The sequence below is a fragment of the Hypanus sabinus genome, chromosome X1 (assembly GCF_030144855.1).
Source record: "Hypanus sabinus isolate sHypSab1 chromosome X1, sHypSab1.hap1, whole genome shotgun sequence".
Lineage (NCBI taxonomy): Eukaryota > Metazoa > Chordata > Chondrichthyes > Myliobatiformes > Dasyatidae > Hypanus > Hypanus sabinus.
In genome coordinates this window covers 40,194,180-40,221,742 of record NC_082738.1, presented here as the reverse complement: position 1 = coordinate 40,221,742, position 27,563 = coordinate 40,194,180, and the positions used below count along the sequence as shown (strand labels likewise).

Here is a 27,563-nt window from a genome sequence, read left to right as displayed (position 1 = left end):
ACTTCAAAGAGGGTAAGGTGAGGGAACACACACCAGTCCTCATCAAGGGATCAGAAGTAGAAAGAGTGAGCAATTTCAAGTTCCTGGGTGTTAATATCTCTGAGGATCTATCTTGGGCCCAACATATTGATGCAGCTACAAAGAAGGCACGGTTGGGAGTTGTCTATAGGTCACCAAATAATAACATTACAGTGACACAGCCAAAAAAACAAAGACATATCTGAGGCATGCAAGAATGGAACAGCAGTTATCATGGAGGACTTTAACTTGCACATAGATTGGGTGAATCAAGTTGGTTGAGGCAGACTTGAAGAGGACTTCATAGAATGCATCCGTGATGGCTTTCTTGAACAGCGTGTTACTGAACGTACAAGGGAACGTGCTATCTTAGGTCTGGTCCTGTGCAACGAGACAGGTAAAATTAGTGATCTCGTAGTTAGGGATCCTCTTGGAAAAAGGAATCACAGTATGACTGAGTTTCTCATTCAAATGGAGGGTGCAACAGTTCAATCTAAAGCCAGTGTATTGTGCCTAAACAAAGGAGACTAGAATGGGATGAGGGAGGATTTGGCTAGTGTAGACTGGGAACACAGGCTATAAGGTGGGATAGTTGAGGAACAGTGGAAGACGTTCAAAGAGATTCTTCACTGTGTTCAACAAAAGTTAAAAGTAAAGACAATAAGGGTGGGGAGAGCCAGCCTTGGATAACTAAGGAAATAAAAGAAGGCATCAAACTTAAAACTCGTGTGAACAAAGTCGCCAAGAGTAGTGGGAAACTGGAAGATTGGGAAAACTTTAAAAAGCATCAAGTACCACTAAGTGAGCAATAAAGAAAGGGAAGATAGATCATGAAACGAAACTAGCACAATATATAAAAATGGATAGTAAAAGTTTTTATAATTATATCAAGTGGAAAAGGGTGGCTGAAGTGAATGTAGGTCCCTTGGAGGACGAGAATGGGAAATTGATACTGAGGAAATGGCTTCACGGTGGATGACACATCTAACATGCCAAAGAGAGATGTTATGGATGTGATGGGAGGTGAGGACTTTGATATAATAACTATCACTAAAGAGGTAGTACTGAGCAAACTTGTGGGCCTGAAGATAGATAAGTCCCCTGGTCCTGATGGAATGCATCCCCGGGTACTGAAAGAAATGGAAGAAGTTATAGTAAAGGCTTTGGTGATAATTTACTAAAATTCTCTGGACTCTGGGCAGGTCCTAGCAGATTGGAAGATGGCGAATGTCATGCCACTGTTCAAAAAAGGATGTAGGCAAAAGGTAGGTAACTATAGGCCAGTTAGTATAACAGTTGTATTTGGGGAAAAGTTTGAAGCTATCATTAAAGAAGGAATAGTCAGGCATCTGGGAAGAAATGGATCCATCAGGCATGGATTCAGCAGAGGCAGGTCCTGTTTGACAAATGTAGAGTTCTTTGAGAATATAATGAGTACAGTGGATAGAAGGCAGCAGATGGGCGTTACTTACTTGGATTTCCAGAACCGTTCAATAAGGTGCCACATAAAAGGCTTATCCATAAGATAAGGATGCTTAGAGTTAGGGGTGATGTATTATCATGGATAGAGATTGGTTAACTAATATAAAGGAGAGAGTTGGGATACATGGGTGTTACTCTAGTTGGCAATCAGTAGTGACAGTTGTTTTACACAGATTGGTGTTGGGCCCACAACTGTTCACGATATATATTAACAATCTGGAAGAGGGGACTGAGTGTAGTGTATCTAAGTTTGCTGATGAGACTAAGTTGAGTGGAAAAGCAAATTATGCAGAAGATACAGAGAGTCTGTAGAGAGATATAGATAGTTTAAGTGAGCAGGCAAGGGTCTGGCAGATGGAGTACAATGTTGCTAAATGTGAGGTCATTCACTTTGGAAGGAAAAATGAAAGATCGGATTATTATTTAAATAGTAAAAGGTTGCAGCATGCTGCTGTGCAGAGGGACCTGGGATTGCTTGTGCATGAATCACAAAAGATTGGTTTGCAGGTGCAGCAGGCTATCAAGAAGGTAAATGGGATGTTGGCCTTCATTGCTAGAGGGAGTGAATTTAAGAGCAGGGAGGTTATGCTGTAACTGTACAGGGTGCTGGTGAGGTCGCACCTGGAGTACTACATGCAGTTCTGGTCTCCTTACTTGAAGAAGGATATACTGGCTTTGGAGGCGTTTCACCAGCGATAAGGGGGTTAGATTATGAGGAGAGATTGATTCGCCTGGACTGTACTCATTGGAATTCAGAAGAATGAGAGGAGATCTAATAGAAACATATAAAATTATGAAATGGATAGATAAGATAGAGGCAGGAAAGTTGTTTGCACTGGTAGGTGAGACTAGAACTAGGGGACATAGCTTCAAGATTTGGGGGAGTAGATTTAGGACGGAGATGAGAAGGAACTGCTTTTCCCAGAGAGTGGTGAATCTATGGAATTCTCTGTCCAATGTAGCAGTGGAGGCTGTCTCAGTAAATATATTTAAGACAAGGTTGGATAGAGTTTTGCATAGTAGGGGCATTAAGGGTTATGGGGAAAAGGCAAGTTGTTGGAGATGAGTCCATGGCCAGATCAGCCATGATCTTATTGAATGGCGGAGCAGGCTCGACAGGCCAGATGGCCGAATCTTGCAACTCTTTCTTATTTTCTTTGAACTGCTGCTGCAAAAACAACAAATTTCAAAACTTATGCCAGTGATATCAAATCTGATACTGATTCTGAAATTGTGGTGGTGAGAATAGAGACATTGCTTCTCTAAGTGGTAAGGTGGAACCTATGAAATGTCCGCCATTGCCAGTTTATGGTAGTATTCAGTGTGTGTGTCTGCTGTCTTAGTTGATAATTAATTCAGGGAATAGCTTCTAATCAGACACAGATAAAACTGAAAATCATACCTTCAAACTAAGTGGTCAATGAGTGATGAGAGAATTGCTGGCTCTAATCTTCACACTGTCATATTTTTGTGCCAGACAGAAATGAGCAATTGTTAACATTCAACCACATATTTTTTTAAGTGCTTGCAAAGCCAATCTTACTGTTGACTCTTTAAGTAGTTTCCCTTAATCGATCTTGGTCAACACCCATCCAATAGTTTCATTTATTAAAATTCATGACCCACTTATTCCACGCTGTAACACATTTCCTTTCAACATAGAAGGAGTCTGTTTGGCCTACTGAGTTTATGCTGGTTTACAGAACAATCCAAACTTCTACTAATTATATCAGTAAAATATTCTCTCCATATTCCCATCAATTTTAACACCATCTACCCTACAGGCAAACTACTGTGGCCAACTAACCTTGCAAGTGAGTTGTGGAAACCTTGGGTTGTGGAAACTGGACCACCCAGGTGAAAGCTGTGTGGTAACAGGGAGAGCATGCAAAGACACCACCAATGTCTGCAGTAAACTAAATACATTGGAGCTGTGAGAAGAAGTGAACTCAGTATATTTGGAGTCCTACCGGCTGCACCACAGTGTCACCTTGGAATCAGTTCTCATACTCCCCACTTTAATTGAGAATTCTAAATGATTGCACAGTACAAGAATGTTTACCAGTTATTTCTCAATACACAAGACTTAACATAGGGTAAGCACAAGAGGTTCTGCAGATGCTGGAATCCAGAGTAACTCACATAAAATGCTGGAGGAACTCAGCAGGTCAGGCATCATCCAGGGAGAGGATGACATTTTGGACTCAATATAGGGTGCTCTGTTCTCCAGATAGGACTAAAAGGCCATGAAAACCCCACTCCGGGAAGTCCACCTCCACAGTATTATTACTGATTTTGGTTTTCATAATCTAAATGTAGCTTGAAGTCACCCATAGTAACAGTGGTACTCTTACCAAGTATGTACATCTTTAATACCCTGTTGAATGCCATTATCTACATACGAGGGGTAACTGATAAATTCGTGGCCTAAGGTAGGAGTCAATTTTAGAAAAACGAGTACATTTAATTTTCCTACATTTAGACACTTAGTCCAGTGGTTGTGGAGCATACGGACCCCTTCTTTGCAGAAGTCGGCATCTTGGACCTCCAGAAGTGGTCCACAGCATGGGGTGATTGATAAGTTCATGGCCTAAGGTAGAAGGAGGTGAGTATTAACTTCAAACTTTCTGCATTATCACTCAAAGAGTTGAACTGCATGTGCATGTAACGAGAGCTGTATAACTCATCGCCTTCTACCTTAGGCCACGAACTTATCAATCACCCCTTGTACATCACCACTACTATTTGGGTACCATATAAACCCCACCCCCACCTCCACTAATGCTCTCTGCCCCTTGGTGTTTCTGAGCTCCTGCCCATTCAGATTTCACATCAGAGAAGAGTTTGTTCCTGTGCTAGAAGAGCCTGTTCCTGAGCAGAAAGGTCTGTTCCTGTGATGGGTTGGTCTATTTTCTATCAATTAGTTTAGTTGGCCATTTAGTTACTGATTTAATTGGTTCGGCACAACATTGTTGCACAAGGGGCCTGTTTCTGTGCTGTTCTGTTCTGTGTTCTATATTCTACAGTTCTCTGAGTTAATATCCTTCCTCACTATTGTGTTGATTTCCCCTTTGACAAACAATGTGACTCTACTACCTTTTCCTTTCGGCATGTCCTTCCTGAAGTTTGAATATCGCTGTACGTTCAGTTTCCATCTATGGTCACCCTGTAACCACTCTGACATTATTTGTGCAATTAATTCATCCATCTTAATGTAAAAACTCCATGCATTGAGGCACTATACTTTCAGGCTCTTCATTTTAACTTCTCTTAGTTACCAAGAATTATTTCTTGCTACCACTTCTTATTTTGCAAGGAAGATTTCTTGGTACCCAACCATTTAAATGCCAATCCCCATTCCCATTCCCAATGGCCACCCTACTTCCATGATGAGGTCACTGTCAGGCTGGAAGTATGGCACTGCATATTCCATCAGGGTATCCTCTGATCTGATGGCATCAGCACCTGCCCATCACCTCACCCTGGTCCTTTTCTTTCATGGTCCACTCTCCTGTCCTATCAGATTTCTTCTTCTTCACCCCTTTACCTTTTCAACCTATTATCTCCAGCTTCCCACTTCATACCCCCCCCCCCCATTCATCTGGATTCACCTATCACCTTCTAGCTTGTACTCTTTCCCCTACCCCCACTTTCTCATTCTGGCTTCTGCCCCCTTCCCTTCCAGTCCTGATGAAGGGTCTTGAATGTATATTCCTTTCCATAGATAGTGCCTGGCCTGCTGAGTTCCTCCAGCATTTTGTGCGTGCCACTAGCAAGGTAGTATCTGTGGGTTCATGGATGGTTCAGAAATCTGAAGGAACACCACTGCTAGGAGAGTCCACTGACCAAGGGCAAGGTTATCTCACTTTGTGACACAATCACATCCCATCAGTTGTGTGTGTGATTTGTAGCCTGTGACCAGTGGTGCACCACAGCGATCAGTGCCGAGAAGCCTTGCATGTTGTTACACAGTAACAATTTGGATATGACCTACAAAGTATGATTAATAACTTTACAAATGACACAAAAGTTGGTAGTGCTCATGATAGCCAGGAGGACTGGGGATGATACTGACCAACTGGCAAAATGGACAGAGCAATGGCAGCTGGAATTTAACCCTGATAAGTATGAGGTAACACACCTTAGGAAGATTGATATTGGTGGGAATGGTAGAGAACTGTGGTATATTTAAGAGCAGAAGGGCATGTGTTTATCATTCCAAGAGTCCCTGAAGGTGACAGCAGAGGTACACTCAGTGGCCACTTTATTAGGTACATCTGTACACCTGCCCGTTAATACAAATATCTAATCAGCCAATTACATGGTAGCAACTCAATACATAAAAGCATGCAGACATGGTCAAGAGGTTCAGTTGTTGCTCAGACCAAACATCAGAATGGGGAAGAAGTGTGATCTAAGTGACTTTGATTGTGGAATGATTGTTGGTGCCAGATGGGGTGGTTTGAGAAGCTCAGAAACTGCTGATCCCCTGGGATTTTCACACACAACAGTCTCTAGAGTTTACAGAGAATAGTGCGAAAACCAAAATCATTCAGTGAGCGGACGTTCTGCGGGTGAAAACGCCTTGTTAATGAAAGAGGTCAGAGGAGAATGGCCAGACTGGCTCAAGCTGACAGGAAGGTGACAGTAACTCAAATAACCATGTGTTACAGGAGTGGTGTAGAGAAAAGCAACACATCAAATGTTGAAGATAGGCTACAGCAGCAGAAGACCATAAACGTATACTCAGAACAGGAGGTACCTAATAAAATGGCTACTGAGTATAGATGGTGAAGAAGGCATATGAGATACTTTGCATTCGTTATCCAGAGTATAGAATAAAAGAATGAGGAGGTACAAGTTTATAAAATATATTAGACCACAGTTGGAGTACTGTCTACACTTTTGGTTGCCACATTATAGAAAGGGTAGGACGTGGGTGAGAACCACCAGGATGTGGTCTGGGTTGGAGTGATTCACTTCTCAGGAGAGACTGGATAGGCTGGAGTTGCTTTCCTTGGATGTGGTGGGGGGGGGGTCAGAGGGGAGAGGTGGTGTCCTGACAGAAGTATACACAATTATGATGGGCTTGGATAAAGCTTACTGTAAGAAATGTTACTGTAGCTGTGGTATCTAAATCTAAAGAGCATAGGTTTAGGGTAAGGGATAAGACCTGAGAAAGAACTTTCTCACCCAGAGGTGATTGGAATCAGGAACGTACTGCCTGAGGGGGAAATGGAAGCATAAGCAATATTTAAGCATGATCTAGACAAGCAAATGAATCACCAAGGCTGGTAAAAGGGATTAACATAAAGAGGTATTGGTTTTGTTGGTACTGGTTTAATATTGACACAGTGAAAACCTTCTCTTGCATACTGTTCATAGAGATCAAATTACAGCAATGAGCTAAAATAAGGTAAAGCAATAACAGTGCAGAGTAAAGTGTAGAGCCATAAAGAATGTGCAGGTGTGCAGTGCAGGTAAACGATAAAGTGCAAGATCATAATGAGGCACAGTAGGTTATGATGCCAAGAGTCCGTTTTATGATACAAGAGCTCTGTTCTAGACAAGCTGTTCTTGAGACTGGTGGTATGGGTTTGTAACTTCCGATGGATGGGAGAAGAGAGAAGCGTGGATGTCTGGGATGGTTGCGGTCTTTAATTATGCTTGTTGCTTTACTGAGGCAGTGAGACTCAATGAGTCAAAGGACCATTTACGGTGCTGTGTGACTCTGACTCAATGTCTATCACAGCCCAATGACAACCACTTTAAAACAGCACCAGAGGGAGCTCTTTCCCAGAAGAGAAAGATGACAGATGATTGGCAGCTGAATCATTTGGCACAGGGTAACTGAATGCTCAAATCACCCACTAAAGCCACAATATTTCCTAGAATACTTGCACATGTTTAAATAACTCCTCTAGTCTGTTGTCCCAGTTGTGAAAAAAAATCTTGTCAATTGTAAGCCTTAGATTTCTTCTCATTTTTCCCCTCTATGCCCCAGAGGTCATAGAAATATCAAGAAGTAAGCACAGGAGTAGGGCAGCCATTCCTTTGAGCCTATTCTGTCATTTGATATGATCAAGGCAAATCATACTTAATCAGTCTCCCTGTTCCAGATATCTCTTGATCTGCAGAATCTCTTATGTTTATGATGCTACCACATTATTTGTCTTTTGCACTATTTATTTATGAAGCCATAAGACCACAAGATTCAGGAGAAGAAATAGGCCATTTGGCCCATCGAGACTGCTCTGCCATTTCGTCATGGCTGATTCCCTCTCAGCCCCAGTCTTCTGTCTTCTCCCCGTATTCATATGCCCTGACCAATCAAGAATCTATCAATTTCTCTCTTAAGTATACAGAATAACTTGGCCTCCACAGTCGGCTGTGTCAACAAATACCACAGATTCACCATTCTCTGGTTAAAGAAATTCCTCCTCATCTCCACTCTAAATGGACGTCTCTCTATTCTGAGACTGTGTCCTCTGGTCTTAGACTCCCCAACCGTGGAAAACATCTCTACATCCACCTTATTGAAGCCTTTCAACATTCGATAGGTTTCAATGAGATCCCCCCACATTCTTCTGAATTCCAATGAGTACAGGGACACAGCCATCAAAGACTCTTCCTATGACAAACCTTTTAATCTCAGAATCATTTTTGTGAACCTCCTTTGAACCCCTTCCAGTTTCAGCACATCTTTTCTTAGATAAGGGACCTAAAACTGCTCTCAATACTCCAAGCGAGGCCTCACCAGTGTTTTATAAAGCCTCAACATTACATCCTTGCTTTTATTTTGCAAGTTAGAATATGTTTTATGCTTTGGGGGTGGATACTAACAGGAAATAGAGCATCAGGATAAAAGGGTCATTTTCATATTGGCAGTCAGTAACTAACTCGAAACACAGGGACTCTGGAGCCTCAACAATTCCCAGTGTATACAGATACCAACTGTACTGTGGTTGGTTTTGCTGATGGTCCAGGGTAGGTGAGTGGGCAATAAACTGACTGATGGAGGGTATTGTGGGATTCAGTTTGGAAGAAGAATAAATAATGCAGAATGAGCCTATAAAATACTGCAATATAAATAAAGCTGGGGGTCCTAATACACAAAACTTTTAAGAGTATAAAATTATATTATACCCGCAATATAAAATTATTAGAGCCCTGGGTGGGGTAGACTAGCTTGTTTATCATGGCAGAAATGTCAAATACCAGATGTGTGGAAAAGGTGGTTAATCGTAGTGGTGGAAGCTGATATAACAGTGGCATTTAAAATACTTTTAGATAGGGATTGTGTGCAGGCAGAAGAAGAATTTAAAGTTAATTTGGCATCAAGTTCAGCACAGACACTGCGGGGGGGGGGGGGGAATTTTTGTCTCTCACATTCATGGATATTTGGAATTCTCTATCCTAGGGGATATGGACAGAGTAAAGGCAAAAGGTGACAGACACTCAACCAATAAGAGAGGGCCTGGGAGAGGAAGTGTCATTGTGGTACTGAGGCCAAGATCAGATGGGCAACGTATTTACTGAATGGCAGAGAGAATCCCCCCTGTTTGTTATGTTCTTAACCAATGCTTTCTCTTTATTGTAGTGAATATTATTACCTTGCCCGGTTCGACCTCCTCCCAACTCCTAAACACTCTTCCCAGCAAGGAATCAGAATCAGAATTCCCTAAAGGTTAACTTGTGGGTTGAGTTGGAGGTAAGGAAGGTAAATGCAATGCTGGTATTCATTTCGAGAGGGCAACAATATAAGAGCACAGATGTAGTGCCGAGGCTTCATTTGGAGTACTGTGAGCAGTTTTGGGTCCCTTATCTAAGAGAAAATGTGCTGACATTGGAGAGGGTCCAGAGGAGGTTAATGTGAATGATTCTGGGATTGAAAGGGTTAACGTTCAGGACCATTTGATGGCTCTGGGCCTGCAGTCAGTGGAGTTTAGAAGAATGAGGGGGGGATCTCATTGAAATCTAATCGAATATTGACAGGCTTAGAGAGAATGGATGTGGAGAGGATGTTGCCTAGTCTAGGACCAGAGGGCACAACCTTGGAATAGAGGGATACCCTTTAAAACAGAAATGAGGAGAAATTTCTTTAGCCAGATGATGTTGAATCTGTGGAATTCATTGTCACAGACAGCTGTGGAGGCCAAGTCATTTTGTATACTTAAAGCGGAAGTTGATAGGTTTTTGATCAGTAAGGGTGTCAAAGGTTGGGGAGAAAAGGTAGGATAATGGAATTAAGAGGGATAATAAATCAGCCATGATGGAATGGTGGAGCAGACTTGATAGGCCAAATGGCTTAATTCTGCTCCTTTGTCTTATAGTTTATTATCACTGACATAGGTTGTGAAATTTGTTTTGTGGCAACAGTACAGAGCAAGACATTAAAATACCATAAGTTAAAATAAAAATAAATACATGAATATAGTGCTTTGAAAAAGAATTCAGCCCCCAACCCTTTGTTCACATCAATGAGTATCACAACCAAGGATTTTGATCAATTGAACTGAGAGTCTTTATTTGTGAATCACATGCTCCTTTTTTCACAGCAGAGCCCAAAAAAACATGGAAAATTGTAAGGCATGAAAAACTACAAACTCAAAAACTGAAATGTCAGCAGTTCAAAAGTATTCATCTCCTTTTGCTCAGTACTTAGCTGAACTACCTCTCACAGCTATTACAGTCTTTTTGGATAAGTCTCTATTAGCTTTGCACTACATGTTGGAGCATGACTTGCCCATTCAATTTTCTTCATTTGAAGCCACTCCATAGTTGCTCTGGCAGTGTGCTTTGGGTCACTGTCCTGCTGAAAGATGAACTTCCTCCCCAGTTTAAGTTTTCTGGTAGAAGCCAGCAGGTTTTTATCCAGGATCTCTCCGTATTTAGCAGCATTCATCTTCCCATCAATCCTGACCAGATTTCCATTCCCTCTGCAGAAAGACATCTCTATGGCATGATGCTTCCTACATTCTTTCACTGAGGATGAGTTTTTGTGACGGACACTGGTGTGTGCCGAGGTCTTTTTGGTGGGAGCTGGGAGAAGACAGGATGGAAGATGGCTGAGGATGCCGTCCCTGTTGCACCAGGCGTTTGGTGCAGACGAATGGCTTCAAGGAGGAAGGACCAAAACTCCCTTGGGGGAGAACGTTTGTTTGAGATGGATTTCGAACTACATCCAGAAGGTGGTTTGTGCCTCCACGCTGACCGTGGGTCCAGCACGTGACTTAAGGACAATTTTGAGATGTGCTCCAACTTACATGCACATTTGTACTGGGTTAACTATAATGGGCCCTTTTTTTCATTTTCTTTTTTCCTACTTACTGTTCAATAGAGCTGACATTTGTAAATATGCTTTCTTTATAATTGTATGCAATGTATGGCCTGTTATTTCTTGCCAACGAGCAGTAAGTTGCACATTATTCACACAGATCCGTGTTCGGGTGGTCGAGGCATCCCAACTTCCTGGGTTTGGTGGGACCCAAGTTATACAGACCCTAGAGTCTGAAAAAGGTGGTTTTCTCACCGCTGAGTCCGGTGGCTGTTAGCGAGGGGCTCATGAGCCAACTCCCTAGAGATGCCTGGTAAAAAGGGGTTTCACACTTTTTCATGATGGATTGCACTGAGTCTAAAGTATGTTCAGTGCCTTTGAGATGGTCTTGTACCCTTCCCCAGATTTGTGCTTCTCTATCATTTCCCTGACTTGTCTTGAATGCTCTTTTGTCTTCAATTTGGCCTGGTCTGTTGAAAATCTACTGCTTTTGTTGAAAATCTACCATACTCTGTGACCTTACAGAGAGGGGGTATTCATTCAGGTGACCCTCCAATTTTCTACATCAAAACATTGGGTGAGTTGGTAAGTTAATGTACAGCATTGTAGCTGAGGAAAGTTAGTGTAGTAATTATGAAGGGCATGAATACTTTTTCTGCCTCACAATTTTGGTTTTTAATATTTTAGTAAATTGTTGACAGGTTTTGGAATTTTACTTGTGATTTGATGTGATACACAATGTTTTGTAGATTAACTTAAAAATCCTACTTCAATATATTTTAAATTTAGGAAATGAGACAGTAAAATGTGAAAATAGCCATGGAGGCTGAATACTTTTTCAAGACATTGTAAATGGTGCAATAGAGGAATAGTGAGGTAGTGTTCATGGACATTAAAAAATCTGATAGCAGAGAGGAAGAAGTTGTTCCTAAACATTGAGTGTGCGTCTTCAGGCTCCTGTACCACCTTGCTGATGGTAGTAATGAGAAGAGACAATGTCCTAGAAGGTGAGCGTCCTTAATGATGGATGGTGTCTACTTAATGCCTTGATGGTGTGGAAGGCTGTGCCCATGATGGAGATGGCTGAATTTGCAACTCTCTGCAGCTTTTCTGATCCTGTGCATCAGCGACTCCATAGCAGAAGGTGATGCAACCGGTCAGAATGCTCTCCACTGTACGTGTATAGGGATTTGTTTGATATGAGGAGGCCAGTACAACCAGCTACTCCCTCTAGATTGTGGAACTGGGCCCCTTTGAAATTATGCAGCTGAACCTTAGTAACTCAGTACTGAGGGGTAAATGACACCCAGGACCTTGGCATCTCTTGTTAGTTTTGATTCCTTGGTCAATCACCCACATTCTTGTCCCACTGGTTATTGACCCCTCTACCAGAAGGAACAGTTTCTCTGTATCAACTCTCTCTGTGCCCTTCGTGATATGTATGTTGGACCCTCTTATAACCTCCTCTGATCCAAAGAGAAACAATTCTAGCTTTTCCAATTAATCCACATAACTAATGGCATTTTTCTCTGGAATAAATGACTCTCTAAGAGAAAGCACAAAGCACAAACTAGCTCAGGAGGATTTAGCATAAACTCTTGGCCTGTGCTGGTCTCAGCTACAATGGAGAGAGACAATGGGATAGCGACCCACCCCCAATGATGTAAGTGCAGTGTGTGTAACTATTGGCCACCAAAACCAGATATCAGAGGGTAAACAACATCCATGGAACTGTTCCCCAGACAAGTAATAGAAGTTACAAAGGGAAAGCATATTCAAAGAGAGAAAGGGCAAAAATACAATCACATTTGACTTTAAAGAACATTTCTGTTGGAGTTTATTACAATGCAAATGTTTAAAATAACTTTAACTTTTGTGGCTCCCTTTACACCCTTTATGCATCCCTAAGTCTGAAAATGATTATGTGGGAATACAAAACAAAACTAAAATTTGCACAGGGTTTGAAATATGAATCAGAGCAGTGATTAAATTCTGGGGTTTAATTAAGCTAATATGGTTGCGTTATCTGGGTTCAGGCTGCCCTCTAGTGGCATCATATTGTGAGCAGTTACAAGGTAAGATGGCTGGCCAAGTTTTAAGTGGTGTTTCCTGCATCTCTGCAGTCTCCTTACCCAGTACACAACTGCTGTTTAGGGTGGCAATGATCCAACTTAATTCCGGAATGGTCCACGAACCCATGAATACAACCTCATTATTCCTGTTTGCACTACTTATTTTGTAGTTTGTAGTCATATTTTGTCTTTGCACTGTACTACTGCTGCAAAACAACAAATTTCGTGTCATATAACACAGTGATAACAAATCTGATTCTGATGATTCTAAAATAAATATGGATGAAAGCCAAATGGAGGTCTATGTGGGAAGGAAGGGTTAGATTGATGTTAGGGTTAAAAGATCAGCACAATGTGAGTTGTAAAGCCTGTATTGTGCTGTATTGTTCTATGTTCTAAATACAGTACAATCCAAGTTGCAAATAATTTAATTCCCCAGCCAGAGTCAATATCCAGGTGAGGCAGTCCTTCACATATGAGGCCACTGATGTCATTTATCCTCTGTTCCTGGTATTCCTCTACATCGGTAAGACCAAATGCAGACTGAGGAATCGCTTCGTTGAGCACCTCCACTCCATCTGCCATACCAGCTGGGATCTTCCTGGTGGCCAGCCATATTTCCTCCATGGCCTCCTCTATTGTCGAGTTGAGGCTTGACACAGATTAGAGAAAAGCAACTCATATTCTGCTTGGTAGAATCCAACATGATGGCTTTGGTAACCCCCGGGCCCCCATCACCCCACTTCCTTCCTTACTTTCCCAATCTGCCCATCATTCACACATTCCTCACCCGGTTCCTCTCCTTACTCCCTTCCACTTATTCCCGAATCCACTGTCCTCTTCTATCAGATTCCCTCTTCCTCAGCCCTTTGTCACTTCCACCTATCACCTCTCGGCTTCTTGTTGCTAGTTCCGCTCTCTCCTCTCTCACATGCAAATCACTTCCCTCACTAGAATCCACCTATCACGTGGCAGCTTTTGCTCCGCCCCTTCATCCCACCTTTTTATAATGGCTACTTCCCTTTCCCCTTTACAGTCCTTATAAAGGGTTTTGACCATTTAGATATTAAGAAGGAGGATGTGCTGGAGCTTTAGGAAAGCATCAAGTTGGATAAGTCACCAGAACTGGATGGGATGTACCCCAGGCTACTGTGGGAGGCGAGGGAGGAGATTGCTGAGCCTCTGGCAATGATCTCTTTATCATCAATGGGGATGGGAGAGATTCCGGAGGACTGGAGGGTTGTGGATGTTGTTCCCTTATTCAAGAAAGGGAGTCGAGAGAGCCCAGGAAATTATAGACCAGTGAGTCTTACTTCAGTGGTTGGTAAGTTGATGAAGAAGATTTATGAACATTTGGAGAGGTATAATATGATTAGAAGTAGTCAGCATGGCATTGTAAAGGGTGGGTCGTGCCTTACGAGCCTGATTGAATTTTTTGAGGATGTGACTAAACACATTGATGAAGGTAGAGCAGTAGATGTAGTGTATATGGATTTCAGCAAGGCATTTGATAAGGTACCCCATGCAAGGCTTATTGAGAAAGTAACGAGGCATGGGATCCAAGGGGACATTGCTTTGTGGATCCAGAACTGGCTTGCCCACAGAAGGCAAAGAGTGGTTGTAGATGGGTCATATTCTGCATGGAGGTTGGTCACCAGTGGAGTGCCTCAGGGATCTGTTCTGGGACCCCTACTCTTTGTGATATTTGTAAATGACCTGGATGAGGAAGTGGAGGGATGGGTTAGTAAATTTACTGATGACACAAAGGTTGGGAGTGTTGTGGATAGTGTGGAGGGCTGTCAGAAGTTACAGTGGGACATTGAAAGGATACAAAACTGGGCTGAGAAGTGGCAGATGGAGTTCAACCCAGATAAGTGTGAGGTGGTTCATTTTGGTAGGTCAAATATGATGGCAGAATATAGTATTAATGGTAAGACCCTTGGCAGTGTGGAGGATCAGAGGGATCTTGGGAGTCTATAAGACACTCAAAGCAGCTGCGCAGGTTGACTCTGTGGTTAAGAAGGCGTATGGTGTATTGGCCTTCCTCAATTGTGGAATTGAATTTAGGAGCTGAGAAGTAATATTGCAGCTATATAGGACACTGGTGAGACCCCACTTGTGCTCAGTTCTGGTCACCTCACTACAGGAAAGATGTGGAAGCCATAGAAAGGGTGCAGAGGAGATTTACAAGGATGTTGCCTGGATTGGGGAGCATGCCTTATGAGAATAGGTTGAGTGAACATGGCCTTTTCTCCTTGGAGTGAAGGAGGATGAGAGGTGACCTGATAGAGGTGTACAAGATGATGAGAGGCATTGATCATGTGGATAGTCAGAGGCTTTTTCCCAGGGCTGAAATGGTTGCCACAAGAAGACACAGCTTTAAGGTGCTGGGGAGTAGGTACAGAGGAGATGTCAGGGGCAAGTTTTTTACTCAGAGAGTGGTGACTGTGTGGAATGGGCTGCCGGCAACGGTGGTGGAGGCGGATACGATAGGGTCTTTTAAGAGGCTTTTAGATAGGTACATGGAGCTTAGTAAAATAGAGGGCTATAGGTAAGCCTACGTAGTTCTAAGGTAAGGACATGTTTGGCAGAACTTTGTGGACTGAAGGGCCTGTATTGTGCTGTAGGTTTTCTATGTTTCTACATTTATCCCCATAGCTGCTGCCTGACTCTTTTAAGTTCCTCCAGCCTATTTGCATGTTGTTACAGATTTCTCGCATCTGCAGTCTCTGGTGTTTCAATTGACCTTCGTTGGCTCAAGTGAATTAAACATTAGACCAGATGAATGGGCTTGATGGAGAGAGATAAGATAATTAATTCTGGGATTTATTTATTTATGAACATTTTATTCCCTATCTGTCCTTTAATCTCTTACTTTATTAGCTTTTTATTTATATATAATTACTTATTTTTCAAACAATTCTTAATCTTTTATAATTATTGAATGTTTTTTTTTGTTGCTTGTTACACAGCAACTTCCTAACACAGGTAAATGTATTAGCCCTTTGTTGGGTGAATAAAGTTGATCCTTGGATCCTTGATCTGGAAAGGTGAAAACAAAACTAATCAAATCCCAACATTAATCCTCTTTTAGCAAGTGAAGCTCCACACTTGTGAGATGAGTTTTACAGAGCCAGGGAGGCAGTTCCATGGCATTAGTTTTATATATATTTATTGAGTTTAGGTGCAGAATAGGCCCTTCTGGCTCTTTGAGCCACGCCGTCCCCCATTTTAATCACAGGACAATTTGCCATAGCCAATTAACCTACCAACACGTCTTTGCACTGTGGGAGGAAACCCAAGCGATCACAGGGAGAAAGCACTGACATACTGCAAGCAGCGGCGGGAATTGAACCCTGGTCACCTGTACTGTAAAGCAACGAGCTAACCACTATGCTACAGTGTCGTAGCTTGTTGGGCCATTGATAAATGTAATTAAAAAGCACCCAGATGACTAGTTTTGAAATTCAGTGTCATTACCAGTGCTAAGTCCCCACTATGCAGCTAAATACTGTGGTTACAAGTGCAAGTCAGAGGCCGTGAATCCTATGACAGATGACTCTTCTGACAGCCTTCAGTCTTTCCCCAAGATACAAGTCATGCCTGTGTACCATTGAATATCCTCCACTTGCCTGGAATTGAGCTCCAACAATGCTTGGCACACTCACCTTCATCCAGGACAAAGCTGCCCACTGAAACGGTATTCCATCTATCACCGTAAACATTCACCACTGGTCCACAGAAGCTGCAGTGTGGAGTAAGTACCGTACAAATTGCACTACACTTTCTCAGTTAGACCCGTGAGCTCTTTCACAAAGAAGGACAAGGGCAGCACAGTATTGTAACGGTTAATGTAACGCTATTACCGTGCCACTGGCCGGGGTTCAATCCAGCTACTGTCTGTAAGAGTGTGAATGTTCTCCCCATGACCATGTGCGTCTCCTCCGGGTGCTCCGGTTTCCTTCCACAGTCCAAAGATGTAAGGGTTAGTAGGTTAATCAGTCACATGGGTGTAATTGGGTGGCGTGGGCTCATTAGGCTGGAAGGGTCTGTACCGTGTTGTATCTCTAAGTAAAAAAAGAGCAAGAAGACATCTGCAGCTTCCATATCAAATCACATGGAAGTGTACAAGATGATAAGAGGCATAGATCGAGTGATCCCTGAGCAGAAATGGCTAATACAAGGTGCATCATTTTAAGGTGATTAGAGGAAAGTATAGGGAGGCTGTCTGAAGTAAGTTCTTTACACAGGGAATGGTAGGTGGATAGAATGCTCTGCCAGAGGTGGTGGTAGAGGCAGATATGTTAGGGATATTTAGGACCCTTGGGTAGGCACATGGATGTTAGTAAAATGGAGTGTTATGTGGGAGGGAAGGTTTAGACTGATCTTAAAGTAGGCTCAAAAGTCAGTACCAAAGGGCCTGTGCTCTGCTGTAACATTCATTGAAATGTGTTCTATGCAATCATTCTTCCTTCATTGTTGAAGTGTCCAAGTGCTGGAAGTCTCCTCCCCAAAGCACCATCGGAGCAGCTTCAGCAGAAGATTGAGAACACTTCAAGAAGGCAGCTCACCACCAACCTCTCAAGACCAATTAGGGATGGGGAGTAAATGATGGGAATATCCAAATGCCAGTGTTATGAATGAGGAGCAACTCTGATGGGCAGAAGGGTGCAAAGTCGGCCCCCTTTGAGAATCGCAAAATCGCTATTATTTCGGGTCTGATACCCAGGAAATGAGAGAGATAAACAGCTCATGTCAGTAATGAGAGAGAGAGACAACGCAGGGATACACAAAAGTTGGAATGTCTCCTATTGACAAAGACAGAGATTACTGCTATTGTCTCTTGAAGAAGGAATTGTATATTGAGTACTGTTCTATTCATTGAAACCCCTCAGGGGGCAACCAGAGTGGTCTGGTTGAGGGATTGCATCATCCCAACCTGATTGACATCTGAGACCCCGTGAGTGAGGATAAAAGCAGGGTCTGGGGAAACACCCCTCAGACGCACCAGGAGAGACGCTACGAGGCCGGTGGGGGCTTGTGTGTGTGTCCACCCTTGCCTGGGTGACGAGTCCTCCACGGAACGGTCTCGCTAAAGGACGGAGGGGGTCATACATGAATGGCCACAACAGTAACGCGTCGACGGATCAAGATCGTAAAAGGAAAATTGGCAAGTTACTCTTTCTCTCTCTCCAACAATTGCAACACAGTTATCAACAACTACCGCAGCCTGCATGGACTGAACTGAACTTTATATTTCCATCGGACAATTCATTATTCCCTAGACAACGATAGAGCTTATTTCTTATTGATTATTAATATACCCGCACTTTTAGGTTTAGTCTTGATGTCGTATATTATCTGTATATTTGCATTGATATTATTTTTGTGTACTTTTACTAATAAATACTGTTAAAAATAGTATCAACAGACTTCAACGGATACTCCTATCTTTGTTGGTAAGATACCCAGTTACGGGGTTCGTAACACCAGGAACATCCAAACCCTACTGATGGGCAGGAGACCTAACAAGCAGAGCGGAACTATTCATAAGAGAAATAGAAAAAAACATTTCAAAGAATGCTGCAAGCGTGGACCTATTACCTACAAGACTCAATTGATAATTTTTGATTTAATAGTAGATGAATACTGGCCCAGGTTAGTAAAGGACATAGAGACATGGGACCTGGACAAGGATCAAACATGATCAATTTTGGCTGGAAGAAGTGAATAAAATATTTCTGTTAAATGTGATGAAAATTCTAAATATAAATCTAAAATTTGTTAGATTTCTCATATTTGACAAGAAGAAAAGCAAACTTCACTTTCTTTCATGACTAAGATGGCAGAGGGTAGCAGTTGGTTGAAATCTCCACAAGACTCACAAGTCCTTGATTCTGAATGTCAATCTAGATGTGTTTATGTGTGTTTTGGAATCAGGATCAATGATAGAGGATTCAGAAGCAATTGGTGTCGACAGGGGTTTGTCATCTTGTCAAACTAAATTGTAAACAATTGTCTCAATCTAATTATGTAACAGCAGGAGCTCATTCAAGACCCGAAATCTCTTCTGCTATTTAATAAACCGGCTGTATGCATCTTAAATTCCATTTACCAGACCTTGCTTCTGTAAAAAAACACTCATTTGAATCAAAATAAATTCTGTTTTGGAAATTTTCTATTCTCTTTCGGCCTCAACAGCATTTCCAAAGGTGGGGGTGTGTGAACGAATGTTTTATTCTCTACAGTTTTCTTAAGTTTTTCCTTATATTATCCATTAACCTTGATTGATAAAGGTTCAAATCATACCTCCCCTTGCTTGGAGATTTCCACAGCAGAGAAAAGGATTTCCTTCTATCCATGCTATCAACTCGTGTATTGTGACTGGTGTCTCAACTCTTTAAAGCCCCACCTTCTCTCTCCCAGGTTGATTCTAATATTCCTCGTCCCTAAATTTAACCAGAACCCTTGCCTTCCAGTATTTTGCAAAATGTATTGCTCTTCTCCGCTGAGGAAAAATTACCTTCTGAGTATTATCTGAACAAACTGCATTTAGATGGTCCATGAAGTAAAACTTTAAAAGAGATTAGCTTTATTTATCACACATACATCAAAAGTTACAGTGAAAGGTGTCATTTGCATCAATGTCCAACACAGTCTGAGGATGTGCTGGGGGCAGCCTGTAAGTGTCACCATGCTTCCGGCGCCAACATAACACGCCCACAACTTAGCGACCCTAACCCTAACTGTATGTCTTTTGAATTTGGGAGGAAGAATGTTTCCAGCACCTGGAGGAAGCCCATGTGGTTTAGGGGAGAATGTAAAAACTCCTTACAGCCAACAGCAAAAATTGAACCCCAACTGGTGATCACTGGTACTGTAAAGCGATGTGCTAACCACTATGCTACTGTGCCACCCACTTGTCAATCTATCAACAAAAGCAAATTCAGAAAGGTTTGATAAACTTGGGTTAATTTTCCAAATAGACGAAGCACAGAAGGCCACGTTCCTAAAGTGGGCTAAATAGGATTAGTGTAGATGGGTGAAAAGGCTAGTGTGTATGTGATGGGCCATAAGGTTCATTTCTATGCTCTGTAACTCTATTGCAGTGCCCAATAATAACTCCAGCTTTGTGATTCAAAGTCTTAAGTATACACACAAACTACTGGAGGAACTCAGTGGGTCAGGTAGCATCTCTGAAGGGAAATAGATAGTTGCAGCTTTAAGTTGGGACCCTTCATCTGGATTTTCTAGACCTGAAACACTGAATGTCCATTTCCCTCCAGAGATTCGATCCACTGAGTCTTTCCAGCACCTTGTGTGTTGCTCCAGGTTCCAACATCTGCCGTCTCTTGTGTCTATTTCTTAAGTAGTTTTGCTAATGAGCCTGGGTTAGCTGTGCCACTGCTTTGATACTCTCCATGGTGAGTCAGTAACTACACAATTTCCAGTAGAGGCTCTGGTGTAACCATTGCCTTCAGCCAAACAGTCTCAGAAAACATATAGGCTCCAGACTACCTGGCCTCAATAGCACAATAAAACCAGTGCGGGGGGGGGGGGGGGGATAGAGCAAAACATACAATTCAATGCCAAGTTCAGATTTGTGGCTATTGGATAGAGATTGGTGAGAAACATGATGGATTGTTAGCTGGAAGAAAATGGAAACAATTTTGCCTTTTGCCAATACGATTAAAAACAATTTTTTAACTATCAGTGAATACTCAAAAACAGCAGAGGTTTAGTACTTTTCAGTCTAGCTTGCGTCTTGTCTCAAGGTTCCTGATATAGACCCTGGTATCTTTGCAAAATAGCCATTCTTCAAACTGAGTCCCTGAACATGATTACTGGTAGGTATTTGTCACAGAGCACTGCATCAATTCTGCCCTTCCATCGACAACAGTTTGCTGGAGAATATCCATAAACAGTTACCCATAGCTCTAGTGTTGTGGTTCAAATTGCATAATCTGATGGTGAGGGGCTGATGTATTGTACCTTCAGAGTCCCACCTATTTGACTTGTCCTGCTTGGCCACGTGGTTTCAAAAGGGGATTAGATCTGGAGGTGAAACACACATCCACAAAATGTTGGAGGAACTCAGCAGGACAGGTGAAGGGTCTCGGCCTGAAAAGTTGTCTGTTTACTCTTTTCCATAGATGCTGCCTGGCCTGCTGAAGTTCCTAAATATTTTTTGTGTGTGTTGCTTTGGATATCCAGCATCTGCAGATTTTCTCATGTTAGTAAAAGGCACATTGCTGGATCATGGAGGAGAAGCAGGCCTGGCTGAATTACTCTACAAACAGCTAGTACAAACTTAGTGGGCCGAATAGCTTCCTTTTTAGCAGCTATTCAATATTGAACCAGTGTCCCATCTGCCCTCTCAGGGGGATAAAGAGGTCCAATGGCATGAATTAGGCAGCATGGTAGCACAGCGGTTAGCGCAATGCTTTACAACGCCAGCAATCAGAAGATCAGGGTTTAAATCCCGCATCATCCGTAAAGAGTTTGTATGTTCTCCCCGTGACTGCCGAGGTTTCCTCTGGCTCCGGTTTCCTCCTGCACTTCAAAGACATATGGGTTAGGGTTAGTAAGCTGAGGGGATGCTGTGTTGGCACCAGAGTGGTGACAGTTGCGGGCTGCCCCCAGTACATCCTTGGACTGTGTTGGTCGTTGATGCAAATGATGCATTTCACTGTATGTTTTGATGTTTCAGCTAATCTTAAAAAATCCTTAATTCGGCCAATCTCTAACACTCAATATCACTAATTATCCATCAAGTTAATTGTTTGCAGAGTCTTGTTGCCCATAAATAGGCTTCTGCTTTTCTTACAAGAGGGACTGTACCTTATATCTACATCACACCATGTCCCCAGGCCACTGGAGGACCATCTAAATGAAGTCTTTACTATGCGCTGTGTGCAATAAATCAAGTCACACTAAAAGAATGTTTCTGTCACAAGTTTATTACATAAATATATATAGTAAAATAGATCAGCAACAATTAACCATAAAAATATCTTCCTTTAAAATCCTAGCCATAAACAAAGATTTAGTCGCACATTGCATACACTCAGTGATTGTCGATAGCCTCAGTGATGTTATCCCAGCCAAAGCTATCTGACACGCAACACAATCTCTATAGTGAGAGCCTGCTTACAGCAGCCTTCTCCTCCCAGCAGGTATTGTTGCCTTATTTACATCACAGTGAAGGAAGACAGACAGCCTCATCTCATGAGCATTAATTACAGAACAACACCAACACACTGGACAGGGCCCGCGATAAGCTAAAGCAGCACATCGATAATTCAATCAGCAATGGCAGACGAAAGGAGGTTTCAAATGGTACCATTTTGCTGGGCCTTAGTGGCCCTGATCTGTTCCTAAAAGAAATTCATCTAATGATCAGAACTGCAACGTGACCCGAGGTCCTCACACAGGAGATACACTGTCCAGCTTCCAGTTATGGACACTGGTATATTGTACACCTTTAAGTGGAGCTGTACTGGGCTTCCTGTAGTGGGATGGCTATAGGAGGGGCCTATTGCCCACTGCAGAGGCCCTTGAGGTGCTTTAGTGAATCCCTACCGATATTAAAGTGAAACGACACACAAAGCTCTACTTAAACTATGACATTAGTTGTTCAATAACTGCACCACATGTGTGAACTGTGCACTAGTGCTTTAAAAAAATACATCCTTGCTTAGCCAGAGCATGAGAGCCAAAGGCTTGGCCACAATTGGTTTACTCTCTGCACTGTACAAACCTTAGCATGTCAGTTTTTATGTAAGAGTTATTTATTCACATGTTATGGACATTACTTGTCACTTATTGTCCGTCCCTAATTGCCTCAGACTGAGGAGAGGGTTAAGAGTCAAGCATGTTGGTGGCCTGGAGTCACATGTAGGTCAAACAAGGTAAGGAAGGTAGATTTCCCTCTCTGATAGATGTTAGTGAACCAGAGGGGTTTTTAAAACAATCCAGTGGCTTTGTGGTTACTGTTACTGAAACTGGCTTTCTGATGTAATTTCAGATATAATAAATTACTATGATTTGAATCGTTCAGCTGCTATTTCAGCTGAAATAGGTTTCAAACTCTGTCATTGTCTGTTAGCCCAGTAACTTAACCACTGTATGACCATTCTGTGTACCATGGATAAAGCAGATCACTAAGCTCAGAGGTCATCCACACCTCCTACCAATATTGTTGCAGGCCACTTGAAATTCTGGAAATGAGCTGCCCTGGCCAATACCTTGTGGGCTGCACATCCATTTCCTGAGGGACTGAGTGGTGCACCAAAATCCAACTGCGTGCTTTTAGTTCAAGGTCACGTTCCTGTTCCTTAGGACAAAACTGACATTGCCTTTTCCCAGAAGTGGCCACCCCTCCCTGAGGAGGAAGAGGAACATCAAGTGGACTGAAAGGTTTCTTTATCCAGCAAAGGAAATGTACACAAATAGAGGCTCCAGGTACGCCTGAACGAAGGCTTTCCCCAACAGACAACATGCGTTGGAGTTACAGTCCCTCATATACAAATGGTCGCTGGTTTTTCCAGGTTACGAGAGAAGGGATGAAAATTTGACTCAGTCTTTCTCCTGTCACATTTACCAGGACTTCCACCTTCAACTCAGAACATCATCTTCCCAGTGGCAATGTGACACTTTAGACCGGAGCAATAAATTGCAAAGACATATTGTTGGAGACAAGCAAATACATTATTCATTTTCTGATTGCAAAATGTTAATCCAAGAGATCAGATGAATTTTATAGTCAACATTTCAAGAATAATGACTCCAACATATAAAAAAAGTTTCTTACAGTTTTGTTGAAAGTTGCTGAAATAGTTCTAAAATTCTCTTCCTTGTGGTGGTTAGACATCCACAGGAGTATGTTAGTTTCAACCAATTGTCATAAAATGATCAGCACTTAACATAATTCTCCATATTTAATAAAATTCCATTGTTTTCCTTTGCATGTAGCAAAATATTACAAATCAAGGTGCTTTCTACAGGCTTCCAAGGCCACGTTCATAATGCCCTGCTCACTGACAGGATAATCAATTTGAAACAGTATTTCTATAAAATATATATATTTATATATATATAGACTTTCTCTCTCACTCTTTGGTCATGCTTTCTCCACAGTTTCTTGATGTCTTGTGAGGTCATTTCCAGTTTTTAATCTTAGGATCATTGACTTTGACCTCATTTTGTTGTCATCTTCCCTTTCCTTCGGATCTACAAAGTGCAAGCTATCCAACACCCACCCACCCTAACCCATCCTGCCCTCCCAATCCCTGGCCCACCCCCCTCCCTCCCTAATATCCACTTGCCCTGCTATCTTTCACCATTGTGCAGCCTCCAAAGAGTCTGTGCCATCAGCACTGCCAAATACACCAGCAGTGAGTAGCCAACAGAAAATAAGGCTCCTTCACGATATCAATCCCTACCTGATTCCCACCCCTCCCTCACACACCCCATCTCAAGATCCCTTCATCCCACAACCCCACATAGTGCAACAACACTGGTAAACGAATCCAGTCAGGGCAGTGATGTCACTGCTGGGTTGCTTCCTTAACAGCATTTGGTAGCCATCAAAGCCAGTTCTGAAGACCCTGAGAGGGGCAAACACCAGCCTCCACATACAAGAATGACAACCCATTGGGCATGAGTTAACTTTCTCTTTCCAGCCTCTAGGCAGAACTGGACAGCATCAACTTTAACTGCAGCTTTGCTGAAATCTTCTCTCAGGTATACAGCAATAGACAGTGAGGACCTAATCTGGCGTGAGCAGGACACTTCTATCAGTCGGAGACAGGCTCCCCTGCTGAGCCATGCCAAGAGAGGTTCTAAGTACTGACCACCTTTTAGCACAGGGAAGGTGACTGCAGAGAGAATTCTTAGCTGTAAGCATTTACTTCAGAAAAATATTTTTAAAATAAGTGTTAGTTCCTGCACCACAGCATGGGGCCTTTATTTGGCTCTTACGGAACATCTAAACTATCAATGATCATTGGCTTAAATGATGATACACGACACTGATGCCCACTGGGCATGCATTGGCATAACAATATTAATTCTCAGGATAGTGGGCATCTCAGGGAAGGCTGGTATTTGTCACCTGTTCCGACCACCCTGAGGCTCCGTGAACCTTGGCTGTTTAATGCAACTGAATAATTTGCTAGGCCACTCTGTGTAGCTATTTGATTCAGCCATCGAATCACATCTGGAGCTACAAAGTCCAAATCTAGTAAGGACAAGGAACTCATTACTAAAAACATCATTAGTGAGCCAGTTTGATTTTTATGATAATTTGACAGTTTCATGATTACTCTTATTAATTTACACAATTTATTTCTGAATTAAATATAGATTTGTCTCTTCCTTAGTCCATTTAGGGCTCTACTTCTCCTTGATATACCCTAATAATTAGCCAGGGATTACATGCGTTATCTTCCCACTCTCCCTGGTGTGAGACAATCAGGGACCAACTCCATTGGCTGGGATATTATGCCATACAGGTAGGATTGGACATTAGTTATTGGGCCAAATCTGATTTGATGGAGGAAGGATTGAACCAAGAAAGGCAGAAACGGTCTTCAGGGAATTACTTTCGACAATAGGGACTGTGTTAGATAGTGGAGATTGTATGAAACAATGGGAATTAGGTTGGACAATGGAGAAAATACTGGTCAGTAGTGTTAAGAGTTGGATAATGAGAATTGGGTTTGTTTGTGAGGATATGGTTGGACACTGGGGACTGGGTCACAGAGTAAGGTTTGGATTATGCAATGAGGATTGTGCTGGACAGTGAGGAAATACATCAGATTTTGACATTATGGCAGGGACGAGGTTTGGTCTGTTTTAAGACTAGTGATTGGCAGGGACTAGGTTGCGTCTGTTTTGGGACCAGTGATTGGCAGGGACTAGGCAGGAACACTTGGATAATTAATAATAAGTCAATAGTGTTGGTTAGAGAAATGTGGAAATCAAATTATTCCAGGTGATCATGTTTGATCATTTCACGTATGTTTATGTAAAAGCAAGCCTTTCTCCTGTGGACACACTGTGAATGGGAGAGAGGAAGCATAGGATTATTATATCGCAGAGCAGGGTTAAGGTACCCAATGGTTTACACAAGTTCTTCATTATTAAGTTTGAAAACTAGATATGAGCTGGACATTTTCCATGTACATATGTCTTAATGTGCACTTTTTAAAATCAATTTCCAAATAACATGTTAAGTACAGGAGGAATTTTAAAGTGGCAAATGCTTTAGCAGTCTATTAGGTTGTTGTGTAGCTACTAGAGCAGCTCAGAATCCAGTTTGCAGCAGAACAACTGTTCTCCCCACCTCCTCGGGGAACTGATAAAACTCACTTTCTCCTTAATCTGCAGAATCCCTTGGTTCCCCCTCCAGAGCTCAGTGGGGAACTTGGGATCCAAAACTTCCTCTGACGTATAAATTCCAACCTCAAAATGGAGGTAAATCTCCTCCTTTTGATCTCTTGCAATGCGTTATCAAGATTTTTTAAGAGGAATTCTTGCCACTGAACAAGCAAATTTCAGAACCCAGAGCTTTAGCTCCAAATCTTTACTCCTGTTCCTTTTTGGACTTGATTACAAAAAGCAACCCTACTGGAATCCTTGTTAGTGTGGCATGTTTCTTGTTCTTTTACAAGACATGGCAAGGCAACATTTCAAGGTAGTTAAGAGTTAATCACATGTTGTAAAGGTACACAAAAAATACGATGTTATTGGTATCCTTACCAATTTCAACCGGAAAGTTGGGAGTCCTGAACTGGATCCTGCACACTTCAGTAGATAATCAGGTAAATCCGTCACCACCACATGACACCTAGATTGGATGTCTACACACTCAATATCCAGCATCCCACTCTTTTCTAAAAGAGCACTTAGATAAATTTAAATCTGTTGCTCAGGATACAAAACAAAATGACATTTCTGATTTCTGGAAGAACTCAGGGAGCATTTGCCTTTGCTTTCAGCAATCTTTCCACAGAGGGGTAGTTGGAATGCTCCAGTCCAGGTCCAGGTATCAGTGTGGAAGTTGGACTTTAGAAACATTAAACTCAAAACAAAAGAACTTTGTCAAGACTTTCAAAATTTTGAAACCAGAAAGCAGAGCCCACATGCAGCCGAAGAGCCTTAACTTGTCTTGCGGTCTGGTTAACTAACGGGCATATTGGGTCAATAGGAAACAGCTGATCCAGACAGCGATAAAGTAAAGATTCACAATAGTTAGCAACATCCTAATACACATCTCAACTGCAGAAACAAACAACTGGGAAAACACAATAAACAGCCTCTATAAAATGAAGAAGATGAGGACTGATTATAAATTGGTTGCTGTGATGAAGCTTTGAGTCATCAACCATATCTCTGTAAGCAATGTAGTACTGTCTTGTTCGCATCTCACCTTTTTTCTCTCTATTAAGGTGGATTTAAATGGCACAAATTCCATAAGCAAAGCCATGTCACTGATCAAGGCAGAGAGTGCAAGCAAGTGATTTACTGTGGCCTCCCTTTCATTTGCAGTCTTTCTGCCCTTGGTCACTTTCACTTGAATCAGGGTGACCTTTTGAACTCTTCACACCCCTCAACAGCAACAGGAAAGAAACAGGGTAGCTTCTAATTGCAAAGTTCCTTCACAGCATTCCTAAACATTTCACAGCCAATGGAGTAGTTTCGAATTAGAA

At 42.2% G+C, this 27,563-nt stretch overlaps 1 protein-coding gene across 2 annotated transcripts in view; it reads right to left on the bottom strand.

Annotated features, from left to right (window-relative positions):
- Positions 1–13,469: 13,469 nt before the first annotated feature.
- LOC132384860 (thyroid hormone receptor alpha) overlaps positions 13,470–27,563 on the bottom strand; it is a 459,686-nt gene continuing 445,592 nt past the window's right edge. The window contains exon 11 of one of the 2 annotated variants that reach the window (XM_059956458.1): positions 13,470–13,501. In XM_059956458.1, coding sequence (XP_059812441.1) covers positions 13,485–13,501 — 17 coding nt within the window. In that variant the 3' untranslated portion in view covers positions 13,470–13,484. Of the gene's footprint in view, positions 13,502–16,820; positions 16,917–27,563 lie in introns of those variants that run through there. The other variant, XM_059956454.1, reaches the window with a different exon arrangement.